Source organism: Eubalaena glacialis, chromosome 9, assembly GCF_028564815.1.
Source record: "Eubalaena glacialis isolate mEubGla1 chromosome 9, mEubGla1.1.hap2.+ XY, whole genome shotgun sequence".
NCBI lineage: Eukaryota > Metazoa > Chordata > Mammalia > Artiodactyla > Balaenidae > Eubalaena > Eubalaena glacialis.
The window spans coordinates 9785507-9809254 of NC_083724.1; the positions used below are offsets into that span (position 1 = coordinate 9785507).

General features: G+C 57.2%; 1 protein-coding gene across 2 annotated transcripts in view; it reads right to left on the reverse strand.

Annotated features, from left to right (window-relative positions):
- Positions 1–240: 240 nt before the first annotated feature.
- Positions 241–23748, reverse strand: part of LMX1B (LIM homeobox transcription factor 1 beta) — an 83742-nt gene continuing 60234 nt past the window's right edge. The window contains exons 3-8 of one of the 2 annotated variants that reach the window (XM_061199920.1): positions 9921–10153; positions 7487–7668; positions 7209–7286; positions 7000–7066; positions 4838–5002; positions 241–4524 (exon numbers count right to left, since the gene is read on the reverse strand). In XM_061199920.1, coding sequence (XP_061055903.1) covers positions 4367–4524; positions 4838–5002; positions 7000–7066; positions 7209–7286; positions 7487–7668; positions 9921–10153 — 883 coding nt within the window. In that variant the 3' untranslated portion in view covers positions 241–4366. The remainder of the gene's footprint in view (positions 4525–4837; positions 5003–6999; positions 7067–7208; positions 7287–7486; positions 7669–9920; positions 10154–23748) is intronic. The other variant, XM_061199921.1, reaches the window with a different exon arrangement.

Below are 23748 nucleotides of genomic sequence, written 5' to 3' on the forward strand. Positions count from 1 at the left end.
GGGATGGGAGGGATGCATTTGTTTCAAGGATGGAGATGGGTCGGGGTTGGGATAGGACAAGGTTGGGGAGATGACAGTTATGGGATGGGACAAGGGAATGTGTTCGGCTAGACCAGGGACCCCAGGCTCTCCCTTCCTGACCTGCTGTCCCTGGTGCCCATTGAGAAATCTGCTAACGTCTCATGCAGGATTGGCTCAGGCCCCGCACAGCCTCCCCCCAAGGAGAGGCACCACAGGCGTGTACAGGTTGGTTTATTTACAAATATACTGATGTCTCATCTTTTTTTGTTGTTTCCATTTTCTGCTTTTGTGGGAAGAGGCAGAAGGTGAGAGTGGAGGGCAGGGCGGGGTGGTGATGTGGTAAACGCTAATAAATAATTTAACAATGACAAGTTATTAAATAAAATGTGTCTGGGGATGGCGGGTGGACAGTGAGAGTCTGTACAAGGAGAACAGCAATGGCCGGTGGCCCGGTCCCCCCACCTGGCTGGGCTGAGCTCCTGTGGGACCCTGGTGGGGCGGGGGCACAGCAGAGCGGCCCATTGGAAATGGCACCGTCCAAGGGCCAAACGTTGGAGGGTCCCTCCTGCTCTCCTGGCCCCCAGGCAGCATGTCTACGAGTGTGGGTCCGTGAGCCTTCATGTGTGTCTGGGTGTGAGTGTGTCTGTGTGCGTGCCTGTGAGCGTGGACCCCCTTCCCCGTGGGGCAGAGTGAGCCCAGAGCTGCAGGTTCTCCCAGATGGGAGATGAGATTCTCACCCCAGGTGGTGCCCAGAGCTCAGGCTGGGCCCAGGCAGGGGTCAGCCAGTTCTCCTTCCCCCAAGCCTCACTGCTAGGGCCCTGCTCATCAGGACGTGGTGGACCCCCCTACCTCATCCTCTCCAGGAAGCCTCCCAAGATGCCCAGCCCACTGGCACTGGCCCCTTCTCTCTGGGCTCTGCTGAGCCCATGGTCTGACCCTTAGAACCACAGTGTCCCCTGTGTGGCCTCCCTGGAAGGCTCCATGGGGTAGGTGGTAACACTCGCTGTGTTACCTGGGGCATATTCCTTCCTCTCTCTGAGCCTCAACTTCCCCAAAGGGAAACAGGACTCGGCTTTTCTCCAGCACTCCCCCTGCCCACCTCTCACTTTCTCCCTCTTCCTCCGGAGACCAGACTGTCACCTCCCCCTTCCCTTGGGCTTCCCACCCAGGCACCATGTGATGGTGATCCCATATCACGGCAGGGGCGGGGGTGGTCCTGGCTACTCACGCCCCCCACCTCATGTCAAGGCTGCACTTCCTACACGAAGTGGGAAGAGCCTGGCCATCTCAGCTAGCCCCAGACCCCAGCAAGCCTGCTTGGTTCTGCGTGCTTCTGCTGGGTGACCTTCTCTGAGCCTCAGGTTCCTCATCTGAGAAATGGGTCCCCAACAATGTCCAGACAGGCTTGGGGTGGAATGTGTATGCCTCTCCTCCTAGGAGAGAGCCCCTCAAGGCGGAGGGGGCCTACATCTTGTGCATCTGTGTCCCCACACCTAGTCCAGGGCTGGACAGAGTGGGCCTCAGAGCCTGGGGGCAGTGAGCTGCAGTACAGTGAAGGTGCTACCTAAACTAGCTGATGGGGCATCTTTGGCACGAGGGGCTGAGGTCCCTCTTGCTTTGACAATCTGTGGGTTATCAGCGTGGGTGTCCTGTACCAGCTCCTGGCAGGGAGCAGTGTAATGGCAGAGGCAGAGCCCAGGCTGGAGTTGGGGTTTATGAGGCCCCAGAATGGCAATTTTACCAAGACGAGTCATGCCCCCCGACCTGGAGGTCGTTCACCAGACACAGGGGATGAGGAGCTGGCGTGGTGTCCCTATTCTCTGCTCCAGCTCTGTCCCTGACTAGTTGAGAGAGGCCTTGTCCCTGCCCCTCTCCTGGCCCACATTTCCCAGCTGCAGAATAAGGGGTGGACTAATTGACCCATTCCTGAGGTTCCTTCCAACTTAAAGAGTCTGGGAGAGAAGGGCCAGGCCCACTGGTGGGGGAGAACATCTACCCCTGGACCTGCCCCAAGTGCCCCTGGCATGATTCGACTGTGTGGGCATGAGGAGAAAGGGGACTATCTCTCAAGAAACCAGAGTGGCTGCCTAAGGGACCAGTGGTGACCCAGGACCAAGAGATGGCACAGGACCTAGGTGGGCTGAGGCTGCAGAAGGACTCAGGACATCAACTAAGACCCTGTGGAAGTTCTGTGTAGAACAAGAAGAGCCCAGAAGGGCCAGGCTGGCTGCTTGGGCCTGAGGGCTGACTCTGAGCCGCATCTCCGCTCTGACAGCTCCGCCATGGTGAAGAGCGTGGCAAGACGTGAGTGCAGAAGCCCAGGAGGGGCGGGGAGGTTGGCTTAGGACGCTCTGGAGGGACTGAGGTCTCCCCAGGGGACAGAGAAGCAAAACCACAGAGGATGTTGGTGAACTTCGAGGATCCCAGGAAGGGCCAGACAGAGGGGCCCTTCTCCAGACGGGTGGAGAGACACCCATCATCCCATCAGCTCAAAGGCTGGACCAGGCAGACTTCTGCAGCCTAGGGCTCAGTGTTAGAATGGAAAGCAGAGCCATGAGCACTGGCTGAGGACACAGTGGCCTCCAGGGGCCAGCAAGGGGTCACTGAGAACAGGGCCCATCAGCCTGGCCTCACTTCCTCTTTTGACAGGGTTAGAGTTGGGTAGATTGGGGGCAGAGGTTGATACAGTATCTGGCTCCTAGCAGGGCGTTTGACAAAATGGTCCACATGCCTTGGGTGAGACACACAGGGCCGACTCCTTACATCGGCAGATGTGCTGAGGAGAGAGAACAAACCAGTGGTCACAGAGTTGGGGTGCAGAGAAACTCCACAGGCTGGACTGAATCAAATAAGAGGAAACGTAACAAGAAAAAAGTCAAGGTCCTTCACTGGATCTCCAGGGACCAATAAGTGCCCCCTCCACACACACACAGAAGAGAGTTGTGGCTTAGCTGTCACACATGTGTCAGGGTCAGGGGCTCTGGTTACAAAAGGGCAGGGTGAGTTTCCAAGGTTATGTGCCCTAAACCATTCACTGGATCTCAGGCCACATTAACAGAGGCAGGGTGCCTAAAGTGGGGGAGATGATTGACCTGCTCACTTTGGCTGGCTGATGACAGTGGGAAGACTGGGATCTATCTGTTCCATACCTTTAAAGGGAAAGCTGGAGCCAGGCTGGGCGGTACAGTTTAAAAGGAAGAGCTGGAGCAGCTGGAAAAGCCTGGCTTTGAGAAGCGAGGACTCAGGGCTGAATAGGGCAGAGGTGAAATCAGCAGAAAAGGCAGCTGACTTGGGGCCCGATGAAGTCACTGGAGGTATGCGAGGAGAGGCAGAAGTGGCTTGGGCAGGAACCAAACATCCTATGGAGTGCCAAGTGGGTGACTTTTGAGATGCTTTTCCGCCTGGAGGTTCTGCCATTTAGTCTGATCCTACCTGGTTCTGCGGCCTCTGTCTCTGCCCAGGCAGCCCCCATCTGGGCAGAGGCTAAGATACATCTGTGTCCACGTGCTTCAAGCTCACCTTAACCTCCTCGCTTCCTCCCTCCCCTCCTATTGCTATCGGACTCCCTGCCCCTGTCTGGCCTCTTCCCCCTTCCTGACAGGGCAGGGCTGACCCGCAGAGGCCTGTCTGTCTCTTTCAGCATGTCCATATATCTGTGTGTGTTTCCACATGGGTGTGCCTTTAAGTATGTGCATTTGCATGTATGTCTCCATCCCTTTGAGTCAGCCTGGGCTCAACCTACCCGTCCCTGGTCCCCCCATGATTCCCCCTCAGGGCAGAGCTGTGGTGGGCTTGGCCCACCTGCCAGACTTTTCCCTACTCCTGTTCCAGGCTCCAGCTGCAAGGGGTGATCCTAGGCTGGCAGGCCTGCCCTCAGAGGCGGGGGAGGTGGGCACAGTGCAGGGCACAGGTACACACGCTTCTCACACCATCGTCTGGGGGCATGCACGGGGGCCCTGCCTCGACCTAGGCCCATGCCATGGAGGTGGCCTGGACAGAGAGAGGACATTTAAAAAAATAGAGAGAATTTAAGCTTCCCATAAAAGAGGTGGGGAGGGGGAAGGAGGTGATGGAGGCCGAGGTGGGGCTGGGAGATGAGTGGCTGTCCGAGAGCTCTGGGTCCCTGGGGGTGACAGTCTCTGTGGGCAGGACACAGCCCCTGCCCAGGCTGTGCCCGTCTGCCTGTCTGGCTGTGCCCAGTGGGCACTTTAGCCAGGCCCAGTTGGCTGAGGGGAGGGCACCGTATGGCTGTCTGTAGAGTCTGTGCGGGTGGCGAGGCAGCCTCTGCGGCCTGCAGTCCCACCCCAGGGCCCTCGCCCAAGCGTCCGTGCGGCCCGGCTGGCTCTCAGGAGGCGAAGTAGGAACTCTGCATGGAGTAGAGCCTGTCGATGGGGTTCCCCACGCGGGCCTGCAGGGAGCCCACATCCGAGGAGCCGAGGAAGCAGTCGCTGAGGCTGGTTAAGGAGGTATCACTGTCGATGTCGTGGAAGATGGAGTCGTTCCCTGGGGGGCAGAGGTGGTGTCAGCACCGGGGTACAGGCTGGGGCTCCTGGGGGCCCTGTTGGCCCTACAGGCAGTGTGGCTGGAGGTGAGGGAGGGACAGGATGACCTGCCGACGGTGCCCCACCAGAGGGGTTGGGGGCTGTGGGTGAGGTCTCCAGGGCGCCCCCTTCTGGTCAGGAGGAGGCAGGTGGGCTGTGTTGGAAGAGTCTGCCGGGGGCCCTGGGGCGGGAAGTGGCTGTTTCGGCCCCAGGCCTGCCAGGTCAGGCAGGGGGCAGGGGCGGTGCTGGGGCAGCAGGGGGGTCGGGCGGCTTACCATAGGGGTTCATGTGGTCACCTGGCATTTGGGGCGGCGTGAGGCCCTGCTGGAAAGGGTCACTGCTGCCGTAGGGGCTCTGCTCCATGGCCACGATCTGCTGCTGCGGCGGGGCCAGCGGCGTGTAGGAGGCCATCATGCCCTCCATGCGACTCGACAGGACCTCTGGGGACAGAGCACGCCCTCACTGACTGGCCCTGCCTGCCCTGTCCTGGAGACCTCACAGATGTACCCCAGGAGTCCCATGACCTCCCTCATGACCCCCCAGTCCAGGCTGCCCACTGCAGTCTCTCTGACCTCCTCCTTCCCAGCCCTGCCCCTGCTGAGGTTGCCTGTGGCCTTCTAGGGTCACTGAGCCTACGTATCTGACCCCCTACCCCACCAACCTGCCCCAGACACACACTCCAGCATCTCTTCCAGAAAGAGCCCTCCCTCCCCACCTCCTCCCTTCCTCCTACAGCCCTGCCCTCCAGGAGCTCCCAGCCTGGGGAAGACAGAGGCTTCCAGTGAGCAGCCAGTACTGATTCGACAACAAATGGGTGCAATGAGTGCCCTGCATCTGGGAGCATCAAGGTGGAGCCCACACCCCGGCCAACGAGGCTCAGGGAAGGAAGGCTTCCTGGAGGAAGGAGCCCTCCACCTCCATGCGACTTAAACAACCAGCAGAGGTTCAACCAGCCAAGCAGGGGGCAGGCATGCCAGGCTGAAGGGCAGCAAAGGCAGAGAAGAGAGAAACTGCCCTGTGGGAGCAAGGAGCCCAGTCCTTGGGGCTGGAGCGTGAGGACAAGAGAAGGTCATGCCTGGGGAGACAGATGGTTCCTTGGGGACCCGAGCTGACTGGGGGCTCCCCTGAGGCTGTAGGAAGCCAGTGGAGGGTCTTAGCTGTGGAGGGACTGTGGAGAAAGGCTGGGAGGGTGGAGGCCAGAGGAGGAGACCATTGGGAGGGGTTGGGGTCCGTATTAATGCAGATGCGGGAAAGACTAAGAGGGGCATGAGGGACATGGGACAAGAAACCACTGCCTGATTTGGTGACTGAGCAGATGCAGTGCATGTAGGGCAGGACGGGGGAGGTGACTCCTGGGTTCCTGGTGTGGGTACTGGGGTGGTAGTGCCATTTGCTGAGACGGGGTAGGGGAGCTGTAGAGGGTGTTTTGTACATGTGGCAGCAGGGGCAGCGGTATGAAGTGCAGTATGGGCTGTGATGAGCTCGAGGGGACCGTGGAACATTCCTGGGGAGGCTGCATCCAGGGGGCATCTGGGAACACCGGAGAGTGAGACAGCTTGGGAGCAGGCTGGGAGACCTGCCGTGGCTGCAGCCCCAGAAGGCTGGGCCATCTCGGGAGAGGGGGCAGAGAGAGAAGACAGGAAGAGCTGGGCTCTGAGGCCACGGCCTTGAAGCCCAAGGTCCAGCCTGGGACACTGGTCTGGCCGCAGAGTTCTGAGTAGAAGGGGCTGCCCATCAATCCCTTGACATCTGCCTCAGAGACCCCGGCTCACCTGGGAGCAGGCAGCTGAGGCCCCTACCCCAGTTTGGCAGACTCAGGGAGCTCCCAGTGCCCTCCCTTCAAGACCTAGAAGGCTCCATGTCCCCATGGGGCCGGGGAGGCCAGCCCCAGCCCAAGTTGTGGAAACAGCATTTGGGCAAAGCCCAGTCCACTCTGGACTCCTCAACACCTTCAGACTTTCTCTGGAGACTTCTGCTGAATTCTACTGTGGGCAGTAGGGTGTATGGTCATGTTAAGAGCACAGGTTTAGAAGCCCTACACTCCGGGCTGAAGCCTGGCTGTGCCCCTTACTAGCTGAGTGATCCCAGCAAGTCCCTTAGTCTCCCTGAGCCTCAGTCTCCTCATCTGTGAGATGGGATGTGACGATGCCCTTCCTCTCAGGGAGCTGTGAGAATTAAGTGACACGGAGCGCATGGAACGGTGAGAACAGTGCCTGGTACACCGCATCGCTGTTTTGAATATGGAAATTTTGCCACCCCTCTGGGCCGCCCACCCTGCCATCTCCCCTCCTGTGTCCCACGGCCCCCACTGCCTCTCTCCTTTACTGATCTCAGCAGGTTGCAAGGCAGCAGCTCCCTGGGCTCCGATCGCCCTGGCGGGAGGCTTCTTGGGAGCCTAGTTACAGAGGCTGAGCCCCGCCCTGGCCGCCCTGCTCACCCTGGCCCAGCCGCTGCGAGTTCTGCTGCTCCTGTTGCTGCTGGTGCCGCCGTGCCAGCTTCTTCATCTGCAGGAGACACAGTGTGTGCCAGTCTCCGCCTCCAGCCCCGCTTCGTTCCCGCCCCACCCTCATCAGGCCCCTGGCCTTCTGCCTGCACCCCCTCCCCATCCCACCCCTGTCCAGCGGGGTGGCAGGTGCCTGTACTCACCTTTGCTCTTTGGTTCTGAAACCAGACCTGGACCACACGCACGCTGAGGCCTGTCTCTGCCGCCAGCGTCTCTCGGACCTGCCCATGGCGAAGGAGACGGGTCAGGCCTGGGGGTAGGCGGGGGGGGGGGGGGGCAGCAGCTGGGAGGCAGCAGGTTTGGGGGGATGGGCGGGGAGGGGGAGGGACGCCCAGCCCCCAGCAGGAGCAGAAGGGGTGGTGTCTGGAAAGGCGGCGCGTGCGGGGGGGTCAGCCTCCACCCCACCCCAGCCGCCCCTCACCTTCCGGCAGGGCTTGGAGGAGACCTCGAAGGAGGCCTTGAAGGCTCTTCGCTGCTGCGTCGTGAGGATGGTCCGGGGTCGTTTGGGCCTCCGCGGGTCCTTCCCGTCGTCCCCACTGCCCTTACTCTGGCTGCCCTGTCCCTTGGCCGGCTTCATGTCCCCATCTTCGTCCTCGCTCTTCACTGTGGGGGACACACCCCAGCCTGTCAGCCTTGTATCCTCAGGCAACTTGCTACCTGATGGGATCCCATCACCTCCTGCTAACACCTGCCACGACTCCCCAGTGCCCTCAGGGTAAAGACCACCCCCTCCCCCCGGCCCACAGGCCCTGCCTATCTAGTTTCTCCTCTCCCATCCGGGCCCTGTGTGTCCCCTTCCTCAGCACACACTGCTCACTTTCTCATCTTGGACCCCCAGGGAGACCTGAACCAAGGCCCCCAGACCTGCTCTGCTGACCCCACAGGCAGACACACACAGGAAGGCACCCTGGTGAGTAGGCAGAGACACACAAGCACGCATGCATTGCACACTCAGATGCACACGCGTTCAGAATGGTAGAGATACAGGCCCACACGGGGACAGGTATGGGCGCTGCAGAAGCACGCAGGTGTACACGTGGCTGGACACACCAAAGGGAGCACACAGGATGCTCACTTGTGGCCGATCTGCTGTCCTCATCAGGACCATGGCCCGCCTGAGGAGAGATGCTGGCATCTGTGTTCATTCAGGCCCTGGGCTTCCCCTGACCCATCTTGCCTAGGACCCACCTTGTCCTGCTGGCCTCCGGTGCCCGGGAGACCCCAGCCCAGCATGTCAGCCTTTGGGAAAACCAGTTCCCACGGCACTAGCCCAGCACTAGCTGGGCCTCACGGCCCAGAGAGGAGGCTACCAAGAGCCTGCTTCCTTGGAGCTTCCAGGGACTAAGAATTGATGGGCAAAGACACACACTCCAGACGTTCTCACACAGGAGTACTTGTGACCATGACATGTGCACGCACGCACACACACACGTAGAGGTGCATGCTCACAGGCAGGGACACACAGACATGCACACATCTGAACAGACACACACACCTGCATGCAGAAGCATGTGTATTCACCCGGAGGCACACCCACACCCACTTCCATGCCCGAGTTGTGGGTCTCAGAGATGCCAGCCCCAGACAGATAGCAGAGCCTCCCTCCCACCCCCCATGTCTCCTGCTGACCCCGAGTCTGAACTGGTCTCCTTTCTCCTAGACCATCTTCCTCTGAGCATGAGCCCCTGTGGAGGGGACCTCCCTCGGAGAACCCTTCCCTAGGCCTGGCGTGAACATGCCAATGGCACCTGGCTGGCCTCTACTCTCCCACAGGAGCCCAGGCAGTCTGGCCGCCATGGTGCCCTGCCCAGGGATGCACAGAGGTACAGGTGGCTTGGGAGCTCACACCTCCAAAGGCTCTGGCAGGGACAGTGCTCCTTCGTGTGGGCAGGTCCTGTGACCGTGGGCTCCAGGTTCCCCACAGGGCCCGGCAGATCAGGGCACCTCCTCCCCACGCCCCCTGCTCCAGTCCATCTTCGCCACCCCCAGGAATGACAAGATGCCAGCCTGCTCCCTGACTTTTCCCTCCTTAAGACTTGTTCCCGGCTGGCCCTGCCCTTCCTGCCAGGAGGGCTCCAAACTGGTAAAGTCTTTTGGGGGCTGGAGCAGGCTAGAGAGGAGGCTTCACCCCGGGAAATGGAGTCTCTCCCTCCACCACTGAGGGCCCCAGTCTCCCCATGCAGTGGGGAAAAAGGGAATAGCTTGGGGCTACTGCTCCCCACTGCTGAAGACTCTGGGGGTGTGATGGAGAAAGGCTGCATCAGATCAGACACCTGCAGCCTGCAGACCCGGTGCTGGGAGAGACCCCTGGGATGCTGTGCTGTCGGGGGGGGGGGCCACAGCAAGGATTAGAGCAGGGGAGGGTGGTGGGCCAGAGAGCAGGGGGTGTGCCAGCACGTGTGTGCAAGCTACAGTACATGTAAGCACGTGGATGAACGTGTGCAGCCATATGCATAGGTGTTGACTGCGTGAGTGTGCTGGGGCGTGCGTGCACATGTTGTTTACATGGGTGATGGGTGTGGGCTTCTGCATGCTTGGGCATGTGTCTGTGTATTTACACTCCTGGGCATGGGTATCCACACATGCATTTTATGTGCTTGTGTGTGTGCATCTGTGATCACATGCACCTACACCTGTGCGTGATAGCGTCCAGGTACATTCGTGTGCCTGTGGGGCTGTGCACATGTGTCTGTGTGCGCCCCACACGTGCACGTGTGTACTGAACACATCAGTGCGCGTGCGTATCGGATGTGGGTGCAGTGTCTGTGTATAGTGTAGGTCCTGGGGTCACGAGCGGGCTTCTCCTGTAGGGGCAGCTCTCCCCACCGCCTGCCCCAGCTCCAGGGGCAGCTCACCGGAGTCGGACTCGTCGGGGCTCACGGAGCTGAGCAGGTCCTTCTCCTTCTCGTAGTCACCCTTGCACAGTAGCTGGCCCTCCTTGAGCACAAACTCGTCGCCCTTCCGTAGCTGCCGCTCACACACGCAGCAGCAGAAGCAGCCCAGGTGGTACACGCACTCCAGCGCCCGCATCACAAACTCAGTGGGGGCGATCTTCTCCATGCAGCCGCTGCACTTGGCCGCGAAGAGCCTGCAGGTGCAGAGTGGGCGCATTGGCTGGGCTCAGGGGTCCCTCCCAGAGGCACTGCCCACAGAGCACCTTTTCCTCCCTCCACGCTGACCCTCCAGCCCAAGTGGGAGAGGCCCTCCCTGGGCACAGAACCAGACAGTGGGAGCCCTACCCCCTTGGCTCACAGGGCCCTGGAGGCCTCACGGTGGGCACTGGGCAACCTGCCCGGAGGTGCCTTCTCCTGGGAGCATCAGCTCAGGGTCGTTCCCGCTCAGAGACACAGTGGCCACTAGAGGGCAGAGTGCAGGTTCAGCCTCCGCCTTCCCTGGGAGCCAGGTGGGCCCCTGCCCTGAGGGGAAGGCCAGGCAGCCCACAGGTCCCATCTACCCTTACTCTAGCACCGGCTCGCCTCCTCTCTGCCCCTGCCTCTCCCCCACATCCAAGCAATCCCCAGCCTTGCCCAACCCATCACCCAGCCTGGGTCCCTCCTCTCCTGCCTGAGGGCTGCCCCAGTGCCCTCCCTGGGTTCCTGGCCTCTCCAACCCTTCAACTCACCCTCCAGGATGAGAGCCAGAGGGATCTGTCTAAAACACACATCTGATCATGCTGCTTCCCTGCTCTAGACTCTTCCATGGCTCCCTAGTGCCCTCCGGAGAACCTTCAAGTTCCTGAGTCTGGCACTCAGGCCCTTCACAGTCCTGCCTCTTCTCTTACCCCTCTGCTCCCTGAGGCTTCAGCCCCATGGAACAGCCTGTAGTCTCTCCAGAGCACCATCACCTTGGCTCTTCAACATGTTCTGGCCCTTGCCTTGGCTACCACCTGCTTATCCCTCATCTTAGCTTAGGAATCTACACCGTGAACAGATATTCACGGAGCATGTATGGTGTACCAGCCACTCTTCTAAGCGCTCTGCATGCAGAAATGCATTTCATCCTTGCAACAACCCTATGAGGCAGGAAATATCAATCCCATTTTAGAGATAAGGAAACTGAGGTGCTGGGAGGCAGAGTCACGTGCTCAGGGTCACGTGGGTAGTAAATGATGGAGCCGGCTCTGTTCCCGGGCCTGATCCAGTCCCTCCGTGACAGGGAGGATCCATCTTCCATCTCCGGAGACAAAGCTGGGGGTGGGGGTGGGGGTCTTCGTGACTCCGGCTAGTGTGCAGAAGGAGTCTGAGCAGCAGGGCCCCGCCTCTGCCTGCACCTACTGACCGCTCCTCCCGGCCCCCGATCCCTGTCACGTGCCCTGCTCTGTGGGAACAACACTTTGATGGAAAAATTTATGAAGAATCAAATTATTGCTGCTGGGAGGGAATTAAAACCATTTTTCATTCCCCACGTCCCCGGGCCACGTCTGCGGGCGCCACCTGGGGAGCACTGTGCACATCCCATCCCTCTTTATGGCCCGCCATCACAGGCACAGATTACAGCTGCAATTCTCTACTAATCGGTTCTGGAACAGAAATGGCCATAAATGCAAGGCTCTCAGCCTGCCTCCCTTCCCGGGGCTGCCATCAGCACCGCCCACGGCGAGCTGGTGGGACGCAGTGGGCAGGGCCATTCCGAGCTCTGCCTGCTGCCCTGGCACCGGCCAGGGCACTCAAATTGGGGACACCCCAGCAACCCCTGCCATCCACCTCTAGCCTACCCAGCAGGCTCCTACTCATCCTGCAATGCCCAACTCCAATGCCACCTCCTCTGGGAAGCCTTCTTTGATGCCCCAGTCTGGGGGAGGTGGCATCCTCTATGCTTATCTCAGGCCTCAGTTCCCTCTACTATAAAATGGGGATGTCAACAGGACCTCCCTCAAAGGGCTGTTGTCAGGATTCAATGATACTGAGCATTTAACTCAATGAATGAGTACCACATCAGAGTGATGGCACATGGCCCTGTCAGCTCCCAGTTCTACAGAGGTTCAACTGATCCTCAAGGAGGCCTCAGTGTTTGAAAAGGCCATGAGCGAAGGCTTGGGGGGGTGCAGAGGCTCAGGCAGACAGGACCCCACTGGCCCACACAGTGCATGCCTTCACAACGGGTACGACATGGATGCAGCTCCAATTTGGCCCTTTGGCTGGAGACCTTTGTTCAGGGTGCAACCCACTCAACTGTCCATGTACCCTAAGCAGAGGCCCTTAGGAATCTGGCTGGCCCTCCAACTCTGCCAAGGGGCTAGGGAAGGAGCCAGGTTTGCAGAACCTGCTGCTCTGACATGGAGGACACTTCTGCCTTGCCCCTCTCACTGCCTCCTTGTCCCTCTCCCCACACTCTACCTCCTGACCTGGCAGCCCCACTAAGGGCTGCAGCCTGGCCTCTGTGGCCCACGGGTGGACAGGCAATGGCTGCATCTCTGTGTCACCATGTCAGGGCCCCAGGCTGGGTTGGCACACCTTGGGCGGTTCCCAGAGAGGAGGCCCTCTTAGTCTGTGGGAGGGGGCAGCGGGGGGGAGGGGTGTGTGACCTGCCTTTGCACGCGCTGCCACCATGCAGGCTTCGTTCAGAACAGCCGCGCTAATGCCTTGGCAGCAGGGGGTCGATTGCTACTTTCTCCAAACTCATCAACACAATCTATTATTAATACTTCTCCAAAGCCTCGGTGCCGCCATTACAGAGGCAGCGCCAGCCACTTGGGGCATCATCTGTTATCTAGATTGCAAAAACTCGGGAAATAAAACAAACTGCACACTTTATAAACAGAATGTGCCATCCGTTTGGTCTCCAAGCATCTCTCCACCCAATAAAACATCGGGGGGGATGCATGAAATACTCGCTTCCAATTATGGGGCTGCCTTTGTCTACCGTGCCAGGGTGAGAGCTACCAACTGCATGCATGGGAGGGGCTGGGATGCCAGCGGGGTGCCCTCCTCTCTGCGAGCCCCCCACTCCCTCCCTCGATCCCTCCCACCATGAAGGATCGGTGGAACCAGCCATTGAGAAGCAGCCCCAGCTACAGGCGGGTGGCACTGGAATCAGATGGACTCGGGTTCAATGCCTGTTTCCACCACTTGCTGGCTTGTGACTGAGCAAGTAATTTCCTCTCTCTCAGCTCACTTATCTGTATAATGGGCTCAGCAACACTACCTGTTTCTCAGTGTGAAAATGCAGTGAGTTGTCAGGATAAAGCTGTGAGCACAGAGGGAGTGATTGGGGGCTGGGGCAGGCCTCTCCGTGAATACTGCCCAGAAGCTGCAAATACTGACCAGAGATGTAGAGTTGCTCAGGCTGAAAAGCTCCGGGCCACCCAGCCTCCCTTCCCCTCCTGCCCCAGAGATGCTCCAGAGCCAGATGTGGAAGGCCCGGAAAGCATCAAGGGCACTGGATTTGGAGCCCTGGTCCTGCTCTCCATCCTGACCAGCTCTGTGACCCTGGGCAAGTCTGAACCTCACTTTCCTCATCTGTAAGATAGAGACAACAGTCCCCACTCCCCAGCTGGGCTGGGGATTCCAGATGGCTGTGTTGCTGCTTCCCACACTTGGGCTAGGAGGCCAGGATGGGGCAGGCCCCGGAGTCAGGGGACGATGGGGTGCTGTGGGGCAGCTCCGAAGCTCTGGCCCTGGGGGAGCTCCCTGTGGCTTTCCCTCTAGCTGCCCTGCCCTCTCGGTGCCAATCCCCCTGCCCTGGCTCCTCCCTCAATCCAGAAGCTCCAAATGTAGACGGCAGCTTCGTGACCACAACACAGACACACAGGCTTGCTGGCAATCCACACAACCCCCGTCCCCATTTTTCATGTAAACCGCCAACTCTTTCCTCCTCACGCTGTGCCTACAACCTAGAACGCCATTCCCCCTCTCCCAGCCTCTGCCTGGCAAATATCTGCTTATGAAGGATTTAGCTTGGGCATCCCTTCCTCCAGGAAGCCCCCTTCTCCTCTCCAGTCTCAGATACTTCTCCTGAGGACTGCACTTTATGTATTTCCAGGTGCACCTTCCCCGTGGTCACCTCTGTGTCTTCAGTGCTGAGCTTAAGTCCCTGCACACACTAAGGTGAGCAGTGAATGTTTGCTGAATGAATGCTGAACCATCCAATATAGCCCTGTTCAGCCCGTGAGGCAGGGCAAGTCAGTCCCCACCCCCAAGCCGGTCTGTGGGAGCCTCACCCACCTGCCCTGGGGAGACAGGACCACCTGGGAGGGGAGCTGAGTGTGGGGCAGGAGGCTAAAGCAGGCAGCCTGGGGTTCCCTCCTAGCTTCATAACTTTTCCCTGTGTGACTTTGTTCAAGACAGTGAGCCTCAATTTCTTCATCTGTAAAATGGGAATGATGGTACCTACCTATGGGGTTGTTGGGAGAGCTGAATGCATGTAAAGCCCTCGGCCCTGTGCTGGCATGAAGAAGGCATCCCACAAGAGCTGGCTTCTGCCTTTCTCTTGTTCCACGTGAGTCCAACATGCTTTCATTGATTATCCTCGCTGGGGTCTCCCAGGGGTCCCTGGGAGCAGCCGTCCTGACGCAGGTCCCAACCATTCCCCCTTCTCATGACCACCCTGGGTTCTGGATCCATCCTTCTAGCTTCTGTCTGGCCTGGGCTGGACAGAGCACTCCTGGCTCAATTCTCTGTCTGTCTCATTAATATCATTGAGCTCAGTTAACATCTAACTGCATCACCCCATTAAGTCCTCACAGAACCCTAAAAGGAAAACGTTTCCATCTCCGTTTCACAGATGAGCAAAGGAAGATGCAGAGGGCAGGTTCAAGGTCACATGGCAGCATCACCATATACTCCCTCCCTGCTCTGTGCATCCAAATGTTTCTTTGTTCATCAATTACCCTGGCCCTTTGCTCTGAGTACCATGCCCACGTCTGTCTGCCCTCAAGGCTCTGAACACCCCGAGTTCTTATTACTTGACATAAGCCCGGCACCCAGTTTCTTAAACCAAACTGAACATCTCCCCCTCCCCCAGGATCATCTGTGATTGCAGATTAAGAAATTCCCTTTTTCGGGATGTCCTTCCCTTAAAGAGTCCCAGGCTACGACAACATGTCTCCATCTCCTTTGAGTTTTTATTGGCTTATTTATTTAATGCTCAATTTATTAAACTCATAAAGCTAATAAACGAAACTCAGAAAGCCAATTTTTTCAGGAGCATTTGAACGTGGATTACAAAACTGATTAATTAATTTCTCTTAAACCATTGACACCTGCAGTGACGCATGCAGTACAGCTGATTCTTTTACCTCTGATAAAACTGCTTTCCTAATGTCCCGGGGCCCCTCCAGCCTCTCCTCACGGGTTTTCATCCCCAGATCTTGGAGTCCTCACAGCACTCATTAGGCTTGGAATCCTGGCTCTGTCACTTCCTTGCACTGGAACCTTACACAAGTCCCTTCTCCTCTCTGAGCCTCAGTGACCCCATCTGTCCAGTGGGGATGATGGCTGGGGGCATGAGACAGGCTCTACACGTGGGGATCATGATCACCGTCATCATCTCTCCAAGACTTTCCAGCACCAGTTCACTATCCTTGCTGAGTAGAAGCTCCTCGACCTCCTCCTCACTGTACTGCCGTTTCCAGACCCCCATTACTGCACTTTACAGTATATGTAGCCCCTTGCTGGGTTCTCAGTCCAAGAGCTCCCAACAGTTTTAGGATAAGCCCAAAGATCTAATCACGGCATTCAAGGCCCCGCTCTACCCCTGTCACACCTGGCCTCAGATGCTCTGCTACAGCTGCCACGCTTCTCATTGTTCCCTGAACACAGCAAGTCCCTTCCTGCCTCCTTAGCACCTAAAATTCCATCTGACTCTATGACCTATCTTCTCAACCCCTTCCCTTTACTTCTCGTTGAACTCCTCTTCATCCTTCAAGACCCAATTCAAGTGTCACCTCCTCTGTGAAGCCTTCCCTGATACCCACAGATCCAGATATTTGTGTGTCTGAAGCCCCCACTGACTCAGAAACAAGGAACTGGGTCTAATTCAATCCCCTACCCTTTGCTCTGGCATTGAGTTAGTGGTTAGTGACTATTTGTTGAGTGAATGAATAACCTTGGGAGAAATGAAATGGGCAGCCAGGTAGGACAATAGAATATTGGCTACTCTGCTTCTGGGGGGGTCTGAGAACACTACCAGCTAACAAGATAAGTGAACTTGCCCTCCCGTGCCCCCTCCACAGCTAAACAACCTGGAGTCCAGTGTCCCAATTTTTTATCAACGAAGTTCTACACATCACTCCTGTTGGGCTGGGAGTCCTGCAGTAACACCCCCCACATCTGCACTGCACTGTCATCCATAGTTCACAGGGAAAGCCCTGGGAGTGCCAAGTTGGTATAAAATGACTTCCCTGACCTTTAAGTCATTGGGCCAGGCCTGGACACCTGACTCAAGATGGGCCAACTGGACCCTCTGTCCTGTGTCTCTTCCTTCTCCTGCTCATTCAACGGCCCTTTTAACACCCCCCCACCCCCATCCTCATCCTCAGAGGTGTGGCTTTCCACATCTCCAACACCAGCTATGTGGCCTTGGGTCATTCACATCCCTTCTTTGAGCCTCAGTTTCCTCTTCTGTAAAATGGGGGTGTTAATCCTTCCCTCACCTGGTGATGTGAGAAGGCCTAGTCCAGAGGGCATCTCGGCAGGTGTGTGCTCCCTCTCGCTCCCCAGTCTAAGTCTCACATGGTGCCTAGTGTAGGCTCTGGAACCTTCTCTTCTGCACCTCCAATTTCAAGTCTGAAGCCCCCATCACATCGTTGGGTCTGAGTTCTCCCTGAGGCATGAGCTTCTGAGAGACCCTCCCCCAGGGCCACACTGGGGACCAGGGAGATTCTGGACCTGGTTTCCCTTAGGGCCTCTCCAGGCCCAAGTCCCACAGTCCCTGGAAACACTCCCTCCATGGGGACCATGAGGCTTGGCACCTGGAACTGAAGCCCCTCTGTCCCCACTGTCCACACCTTCATGGATTCACCCAGCAAACACCCAAGGAGTCTGACTCTGTGCCAGGCTCATGCAAGATGTTTGGGGAACAGAGTCAGATCATATCTCGTCCCATGGGAGCTGGCATAACGTGACATGTGCTTTGATGGGGTACACTCAGCAGGCTGGGGTGGGCATAGAAAGGCATGATAGTCAATCTGGAGGAGAGCTGGGGACTTCCTGGAAAAGGTGACATGACACAGAGTTAAAAGAACTTGGTCCTGGAGGCAGAAAGAATGGTCTGAAGAGTCTCAATCCTAGCTCTGCCACTTACCAGCTGCCTGACCTTGGGGCCAGCCACCTCTACTCTCTGAACCTGTTTTCCAGTCTGAAAACTGGGACCACAATCCCCACGTAACATGTGATCATGGTCCCATGTTTGCCCTCTCTGTGCCACACCTCCACAGGCTGGCGTGGGATCCCAGGATGGAATGGCCGCAGAGCACTAGGACAGGCCCCCATACAGTAAGCGCTCAGGAGGTGGCTCATATTAGTATGGCTCCTGGGACTGTGGCGTCTATGATGATGCTGGTTGCGAGATGAGCTGGAGTTCACAGGAGCCGAGGGGACAGGACTCTAGACACTCTTGGGGGTCCAGCTGCTGCTGCTGCTGCTGCTGGAGGCTGCCTGTCACTTGGAGGAGCTGATGCGGTGAGAGCAGGCAGAGGGAGCTGCCTGGCCGCCTCCCTCCCCGACTCGTTGACATCTCCCCCACGTGCCTGCCGCGTCCTTATCATTCCGCGCGTAGCTGGTTTTTATTTTGAGACAAAAAGGGGCCTGTTGATGGGGATCCAACTCAAACCAGCTGCAAACATCTGCTTTGATGCGGCGGCGGCGGCGGGCCAGGCGGGCGGCGGCGGGAGCCGCAGGCGGGGGCCCCGGTGCGCGCGCGTCAATCACGCGGCTGGAATGCTTGGCGTGGCCGGTCGCTGGGACCGGCGGCCGCCGGCGCGCGGGCCTCTCCGCAACCTAGCCGCGCCGGGGCCGGGCCTGCCGTGAGGGCTGCCCCGGCGCTTCCTGCGGGCGCACAGACCCAGCTGTGCGGGGCCGCTGGCTCCAAGGCCCTTTGATCCCGGCCCGGGGCGCTGTCGGGAGCCCGCAGCCGGGGCTCGAGGTCACGGGCCAGGGGCAGGGAGGGACAGGCCCAGCTGGGAGCCCGGGGTACCATCCAGGGGCCAGCCTGGCCAGGCAGGCACACATTCGGTGATTGCACACATATTTATTTGGCACCTACTACGTACCAGGCACTGTCTGGGCTGGGGATAGAGCAGTGAGTCAAATGGACAGTCTCTCCCAACCCCGCCCCCCCAGCTTCCAATCTAAAGGGTGAGGGGACAGGCAACAGATAGATCTCTAGCAGACAGAGTGTAACAAATGGTGACAATGATGAATAATAAAGAGGCAAAGAAGAGCGACGGGGCGGGGCAGGGCGGGGGCGGTGTGTGTGTGTGTGTGTGTGTGTGTGTGACCAGGAGATTTAGAAAGAACAGTCAGAGGCCTTAGTGAGATATCTGGGGAAAAGGGGTTCCCAGCAGCGTGAATAGCAAGTGCAAAGGTCCTGAGGCCTGAGTGTATCTGGGGTGTTGGAGGAAAGACAAGGAGACCCATGTGGCTGGAGCAGGTGAGCAACAGGGGAAGGGGCTAGGAGGTGCAGGTAGAAGGGGGGGGCAGGTCACGTGGGGTTTTGGAGGGAGGGTTTTGAGCAGAGGCGGGGTGTGATCTGATTTGCATTTTAACCAGTTTCCTCAGGTAGCTGCGTGGGGGCCCAGAGATGCTTTGGGAGTTTATCTCAATAATCCAGGCAAAAGATAATGGTCGGCTTAGACCAGGGAAGGTGCTGAGAAGTCACCCTACCTGGGATGCATTCTGAAGGTAGACAGGGACACGAGAGGATGTGAGAGAAAGGACAGAGGCACAGGTGAGTCCAAGATTTGGGGGCCTGAACAACTGGAAGGATGGAGTTGCCACTAAATGAAATGGAGACCGAGGCGAGGTGGGGGAGGGGAGAGTCAGGAGTGCAGTTCAGGACATGTTACATCTGAGCTGAATTTTAACAGCCATGTGGATGTGTCCAGAGGGCAGTTGCATGTACGAGTCTGGTGTTCAGAGAGAGGCCCTGGGTTGGAGACACTGTTTGGGAGCTGCCAGGATGGAGACATACACGCTCATACACATACACACTCCTACAGAGTGAGTTATACGTGGCTTGGCACCTGATAACTAGTCTCTCACCTTTGGGGCTCTGACCCCTGGGGGTGTAGGGGCAAGGCCCAGACTCTGCCCCAGGAGTTTCTTTTCCATTTGGAGATATTGGGGCTTCTCCGGGAAACAGACCTCTCTTGGTGACATCAGGGAGAGACAATCAATGGTGCAGGGCAGGTGGAATGTGGGGCATCACGTCCCTCTGATCATCCCCCACCTGCCTCTTCCTGCCCTCCAGCCAGGGCCTAAGCTAAGGGCTTTACCTGTATTATTTCATTAACCCTTGGGATGACGCTCTTCCCTCTTTTTTCTGCCCTTCCCTGGTGAATTCCATTCATTTGATAATTAATTTATCCACTCATCCGTCAACATTCACTGAGCACCTACTATGAGCCAGGCCCTATGCCTTCTCTTCCCACCTGCTCATCAAACCCCTCTGAGCTGATCCTAGGTTCCCTTCCCCCATTCTCACTGAGTCACCAGCTCCAGGTTGCCAAATCCAGCAGCCATTATTATTATTATTTTTTAAAATTTTCTGTTTGATTTTATTTTATTATTTTTTTAACATCTTTATTGGAGTATAATTGCTTTACAATGGTGTGTTAGTTTCTGCTGTATAACAAAGTAAATCAGCTATACATATACATATATCCCCATATCTCCTCCCTCTTGCGTCTCCCTCCCACCCTCCCCATCCCATCCCTCTAGGTGGTCACAAAGCACCGAGCTGATCTCCCTGTGCTATGCGGCTGCTTCCCACTAGCTATCTATTTTACATTTGGTAGTGTATATAAGTCCATGCCACTCTCTCACTTCATCCCAGCTTACCCTTCCCCCTCCCCGTGTCCTCAAGTCCATTCTCTACGTCTGCGTTTTTATTCCTGTCCCAGCAGCCATTATTATTGTTATTATTACTTACTAAGATTTATTAAGTGTTTCCTACATACCAGGCCCTGTGCCTTATTTGCACACAGACTCCTCCCCCATAAGACCCCTTAGAGACAGGCTCTGGCGCTCTTTTCACAAGAGAGGAAAGTGGTGCTTGGAGAGGGTAACACAACGGCTCAGAACTGTCAGAACTGGGGCTCCGGAGCACACCCTCCCAGCCTTGCCTCCTGGCTTCCTGGACCTCCCTGTGCGTGAAGCCCTCTCTTGCCTCAACCTCGTCCTCCCTGCCCGCCACTTGGAATGACTCTGCACTTGCTCCGTTAGCTTAGCGCTGTGGGCCCATGACCTGGGCTGGGCCTGGGGGTGCCGAAGGTACAGATATGAGGGGCTGAAAACACAGGTGCAAGAAACCCCACACACCACAAGATGTAGAGGCCTTTGGATTTCTCTCCAGGGTCCTGAGTGGCCAGAATAGGCCAGGCCCAAGGCTGCGGCCTAGGAAGGGCTGAGCGATCCAGGACAGGGCCTGAGGAAGTGTAAGGTCAGGGGGGTGGGGGAGAAGGACTGACTTCCTGGAGAAGGGGGCTATAAAGAGTGTAAATAATTGAAAGGGGCGAGTGCTGGCTGGGATGCGAACAGGAGTGTGTCCAGTCCCAGTGTCTGGGCTCTGGGTAGGCAGGGGCAGAGGAGCAGAGAGGCCGTTCTGGGGGGGAGGGGCTGGATAAAAGCAAAGCCATGAAGAAAATGGAGGCCATTTTCAGGGTTAGGGAGACAGTGGGTCAGAAAGGTTGGAGCTTAGGTGAGAAAGGAGAAGGGTCAAGCCAGAGGCCTTGAATGTTGGGCTAAAGAAGATAGACAGGTCAGGTTTCTTTTGTTTCCATCTACTCATCCATCCATCTCTCCAGCCACACACACACCCATGCACCGATGCATGCATGTCTCCATCCATCCACCTGCTGGGCTATCTACCCATCTCCCACCCATCCACCCTTCTCAGCCATCCATCCAACCATCCATATATACCATCCATCCATCCAACGTATACTTAGGCATTCGCTCTGTGCCAAATCCTGTGCCATGATTCCTCCTCTTGAAAGCAGAAACTGCCTTTTAAGGCTTACTGTAAGGCTTGTTGATTCTGTAAGCATTTACCTAACACCCACCATGACCAAGTGCTGTGCTAGGTGACGAGGAATCAATGGGGAACAAGACACAGGGTCACTTCCTCTCAGTGAGCTCCTGGTGTAATGGGGAACGAGATATTCCAGGGGAAAGAGGTCTCAGAAGGAGATATCCAGGGCACCACAGAGCCTAACAGCTGACCTCACTGATGTTTTGGCCCCGTCATTCTGACCCCAAGGATTCTGGACTCCCTATACATAGACCACAGCATTTTAATTCGGGTTATAACAACATTGATAAACTCCCTTTGAGCAAGTGTTTTCTGGAACAAACTCCATTAAGGCAATTTAATTTTTTGATCAATTTTCTTTCTAGTGCAGTTAAATAATTTACAACTTTTTCCATTTCCATTTTTATTTTACTAAGATTATTTTCATTGAGATAAACTATTTCCCATGAAAAATTTTCGATAAAGGTTTGCTCCATTGTCAGGTTTGTGCCTGTATTGTATCTTACTGATTATCAGGATTTGACTCTTCGGTTAATTTGTAGCCAGTGACACATTTTACCATGAGCAGTTTCACTGCTGTCAGTTGCATTTTGTACTGCTTAATTACCAAGTTAAATTTACCCCCAGGCTCAGGTGGTTTCTAATGTTAGCAACAAAATCACCAAAGTTGATGACCACAAATTTTACCAGGCAGCCAATGAAAACATGCTCAGGGTCAAAACCACGGGTCAAGACAGCCTTGTGGTATCTTAACGTTGGGTGCGAAATGTCCAGCTTCAGCTGGGACCCCATAGACTGAGTGTGCTCTTTCTTACTCAGTGATCCCTCCCCTGACACCTCCCTCTCCCGCTTATAACGCCCAGGTTCTGGTGGCTGCTTCTCTACACTCTGGTCATGAGCCTGAGTTTGTCAAAACAGCCCTTAGAGCTGGCACCCAGCAGCCCACTGCGCAGCACAGCCCTCCATGGGCAAGAAGAGCGGTCTGCTCCCTTATCCCCTACCGTATGCTCCTCTTAAAGCGGCCAGAGATAACACTGTTAGCCCAGTCACTGAGGGCTTCACTGCCCAGTCTCACGAGATCTGGACCAACCCCCCCCCCCCCCCCCCCCGTCCCCAGCCTCCCAGATGCGCGCGCGCGCACACACACACACACACCCACCCCTGTGCTCTTGCTGTCCAGTTTCTGAACCGCACTCTGGCATACATTCCCACTGTCACACTCACAGGAACCCACACCAGCCCTGTGCTCATAGCTTCACAGGCAGGGGCTTCACCAGTGCCTCATGACCCCCCTCGGAGGCAGGAGTCCCTTCCTTACCAAGGTCACTCAGCTGGTTTCGTAGAGGGAGGGCCCCATCCCAGGTCAGCCTGGCTAGTAAAACCGCCTCTCTCCTGCCTTCCTGGAGATTAGGAAGCTGGCTGGGGACTGGGGAGCAAATGCCCAGACCTGCTCTCGGCCAGTGGCCTGTCTGTGCCCGGCTGACACTGCAGGGACACAGCCATAGTGCATGGGCAGAACACGTCCCCCAGCTGAGGGGCCTGAGAGACGATAACCCGAGAAGTGGGTGCAGGAGCAGAGTGGACTCCAGGCCCGGGGGAGGCCGGGGGGAAATGCTGGAGGAGGAGGCCCTCAGAGGTGTGGGTGGCATTTATTCCCTCCCCGCGGCCCGGGCCCTTGCCAGGGAGCAAAAAGAGGCTCTGGGAGACCGCCTCCCCGGGGCTCCGCGCTCGGGCGCTGCGGGAGGGTGCGGGCCTGGACCCCGCCGCGCACCGCGCTCCGGCCCCGCCGCCCGGCCGCCCGTTTAGTGGGTAACTGATCGCCCCGCGCCCCGCCCCAGCAGCCCGCAGCCCGCCCGAGCCGCTTAATCACCGCCCGCCCGGCCGCATTAGCATAGTAATGGCCTTTAAATTGAGCCTCTTTGTTTTTTAATTAAGCTCCCAGCAGGTACAGAGAAGAGCGATTATTGAGGAAGCTGCCAGCGCTAATCGCCCGCAGTCATTTGACAATTAAAAAGCGCCCGGCTTTAACCCCTTCCCTGCGCCCACAGCAGTTCCCTCGGCATTTATCCAGCGCCGACTGTGTGCGCGCCTTCTCCGTGGGACCCCCCCCGGCCCCGCCCCTAGAACTCGGAGGGACCCCTGCCAAGCCTCGATTTTGCTAAGGAGCAAACTGAGGCACAGAGAGGGCGGGTAATTTCCCCAAGACACACAGCTAAGCTTGAGCGTGGAGAGCGGGGCTGGCAGACCGGGTGCGAGAGAGAGAAATCCAGCTGCCTGGGTTTTGCGCCTGGCACTGCCCTCTGCTTGGTGCCCGGGCGCCTTGTGAGTCAGGTGGGCAAAATCCTCCTGCTTTAAGGCCCAGGTGGACACCTACCAACCTCCATGGCAACAGCCCTCTCCTTGGAATTCTCAGGACATCCTCTCCCCTTGCTAGGTCACCCATTCCCCAAATACCGATGTGGTGTTTACTGTATGCAAGGTGCAGTGCTGGGC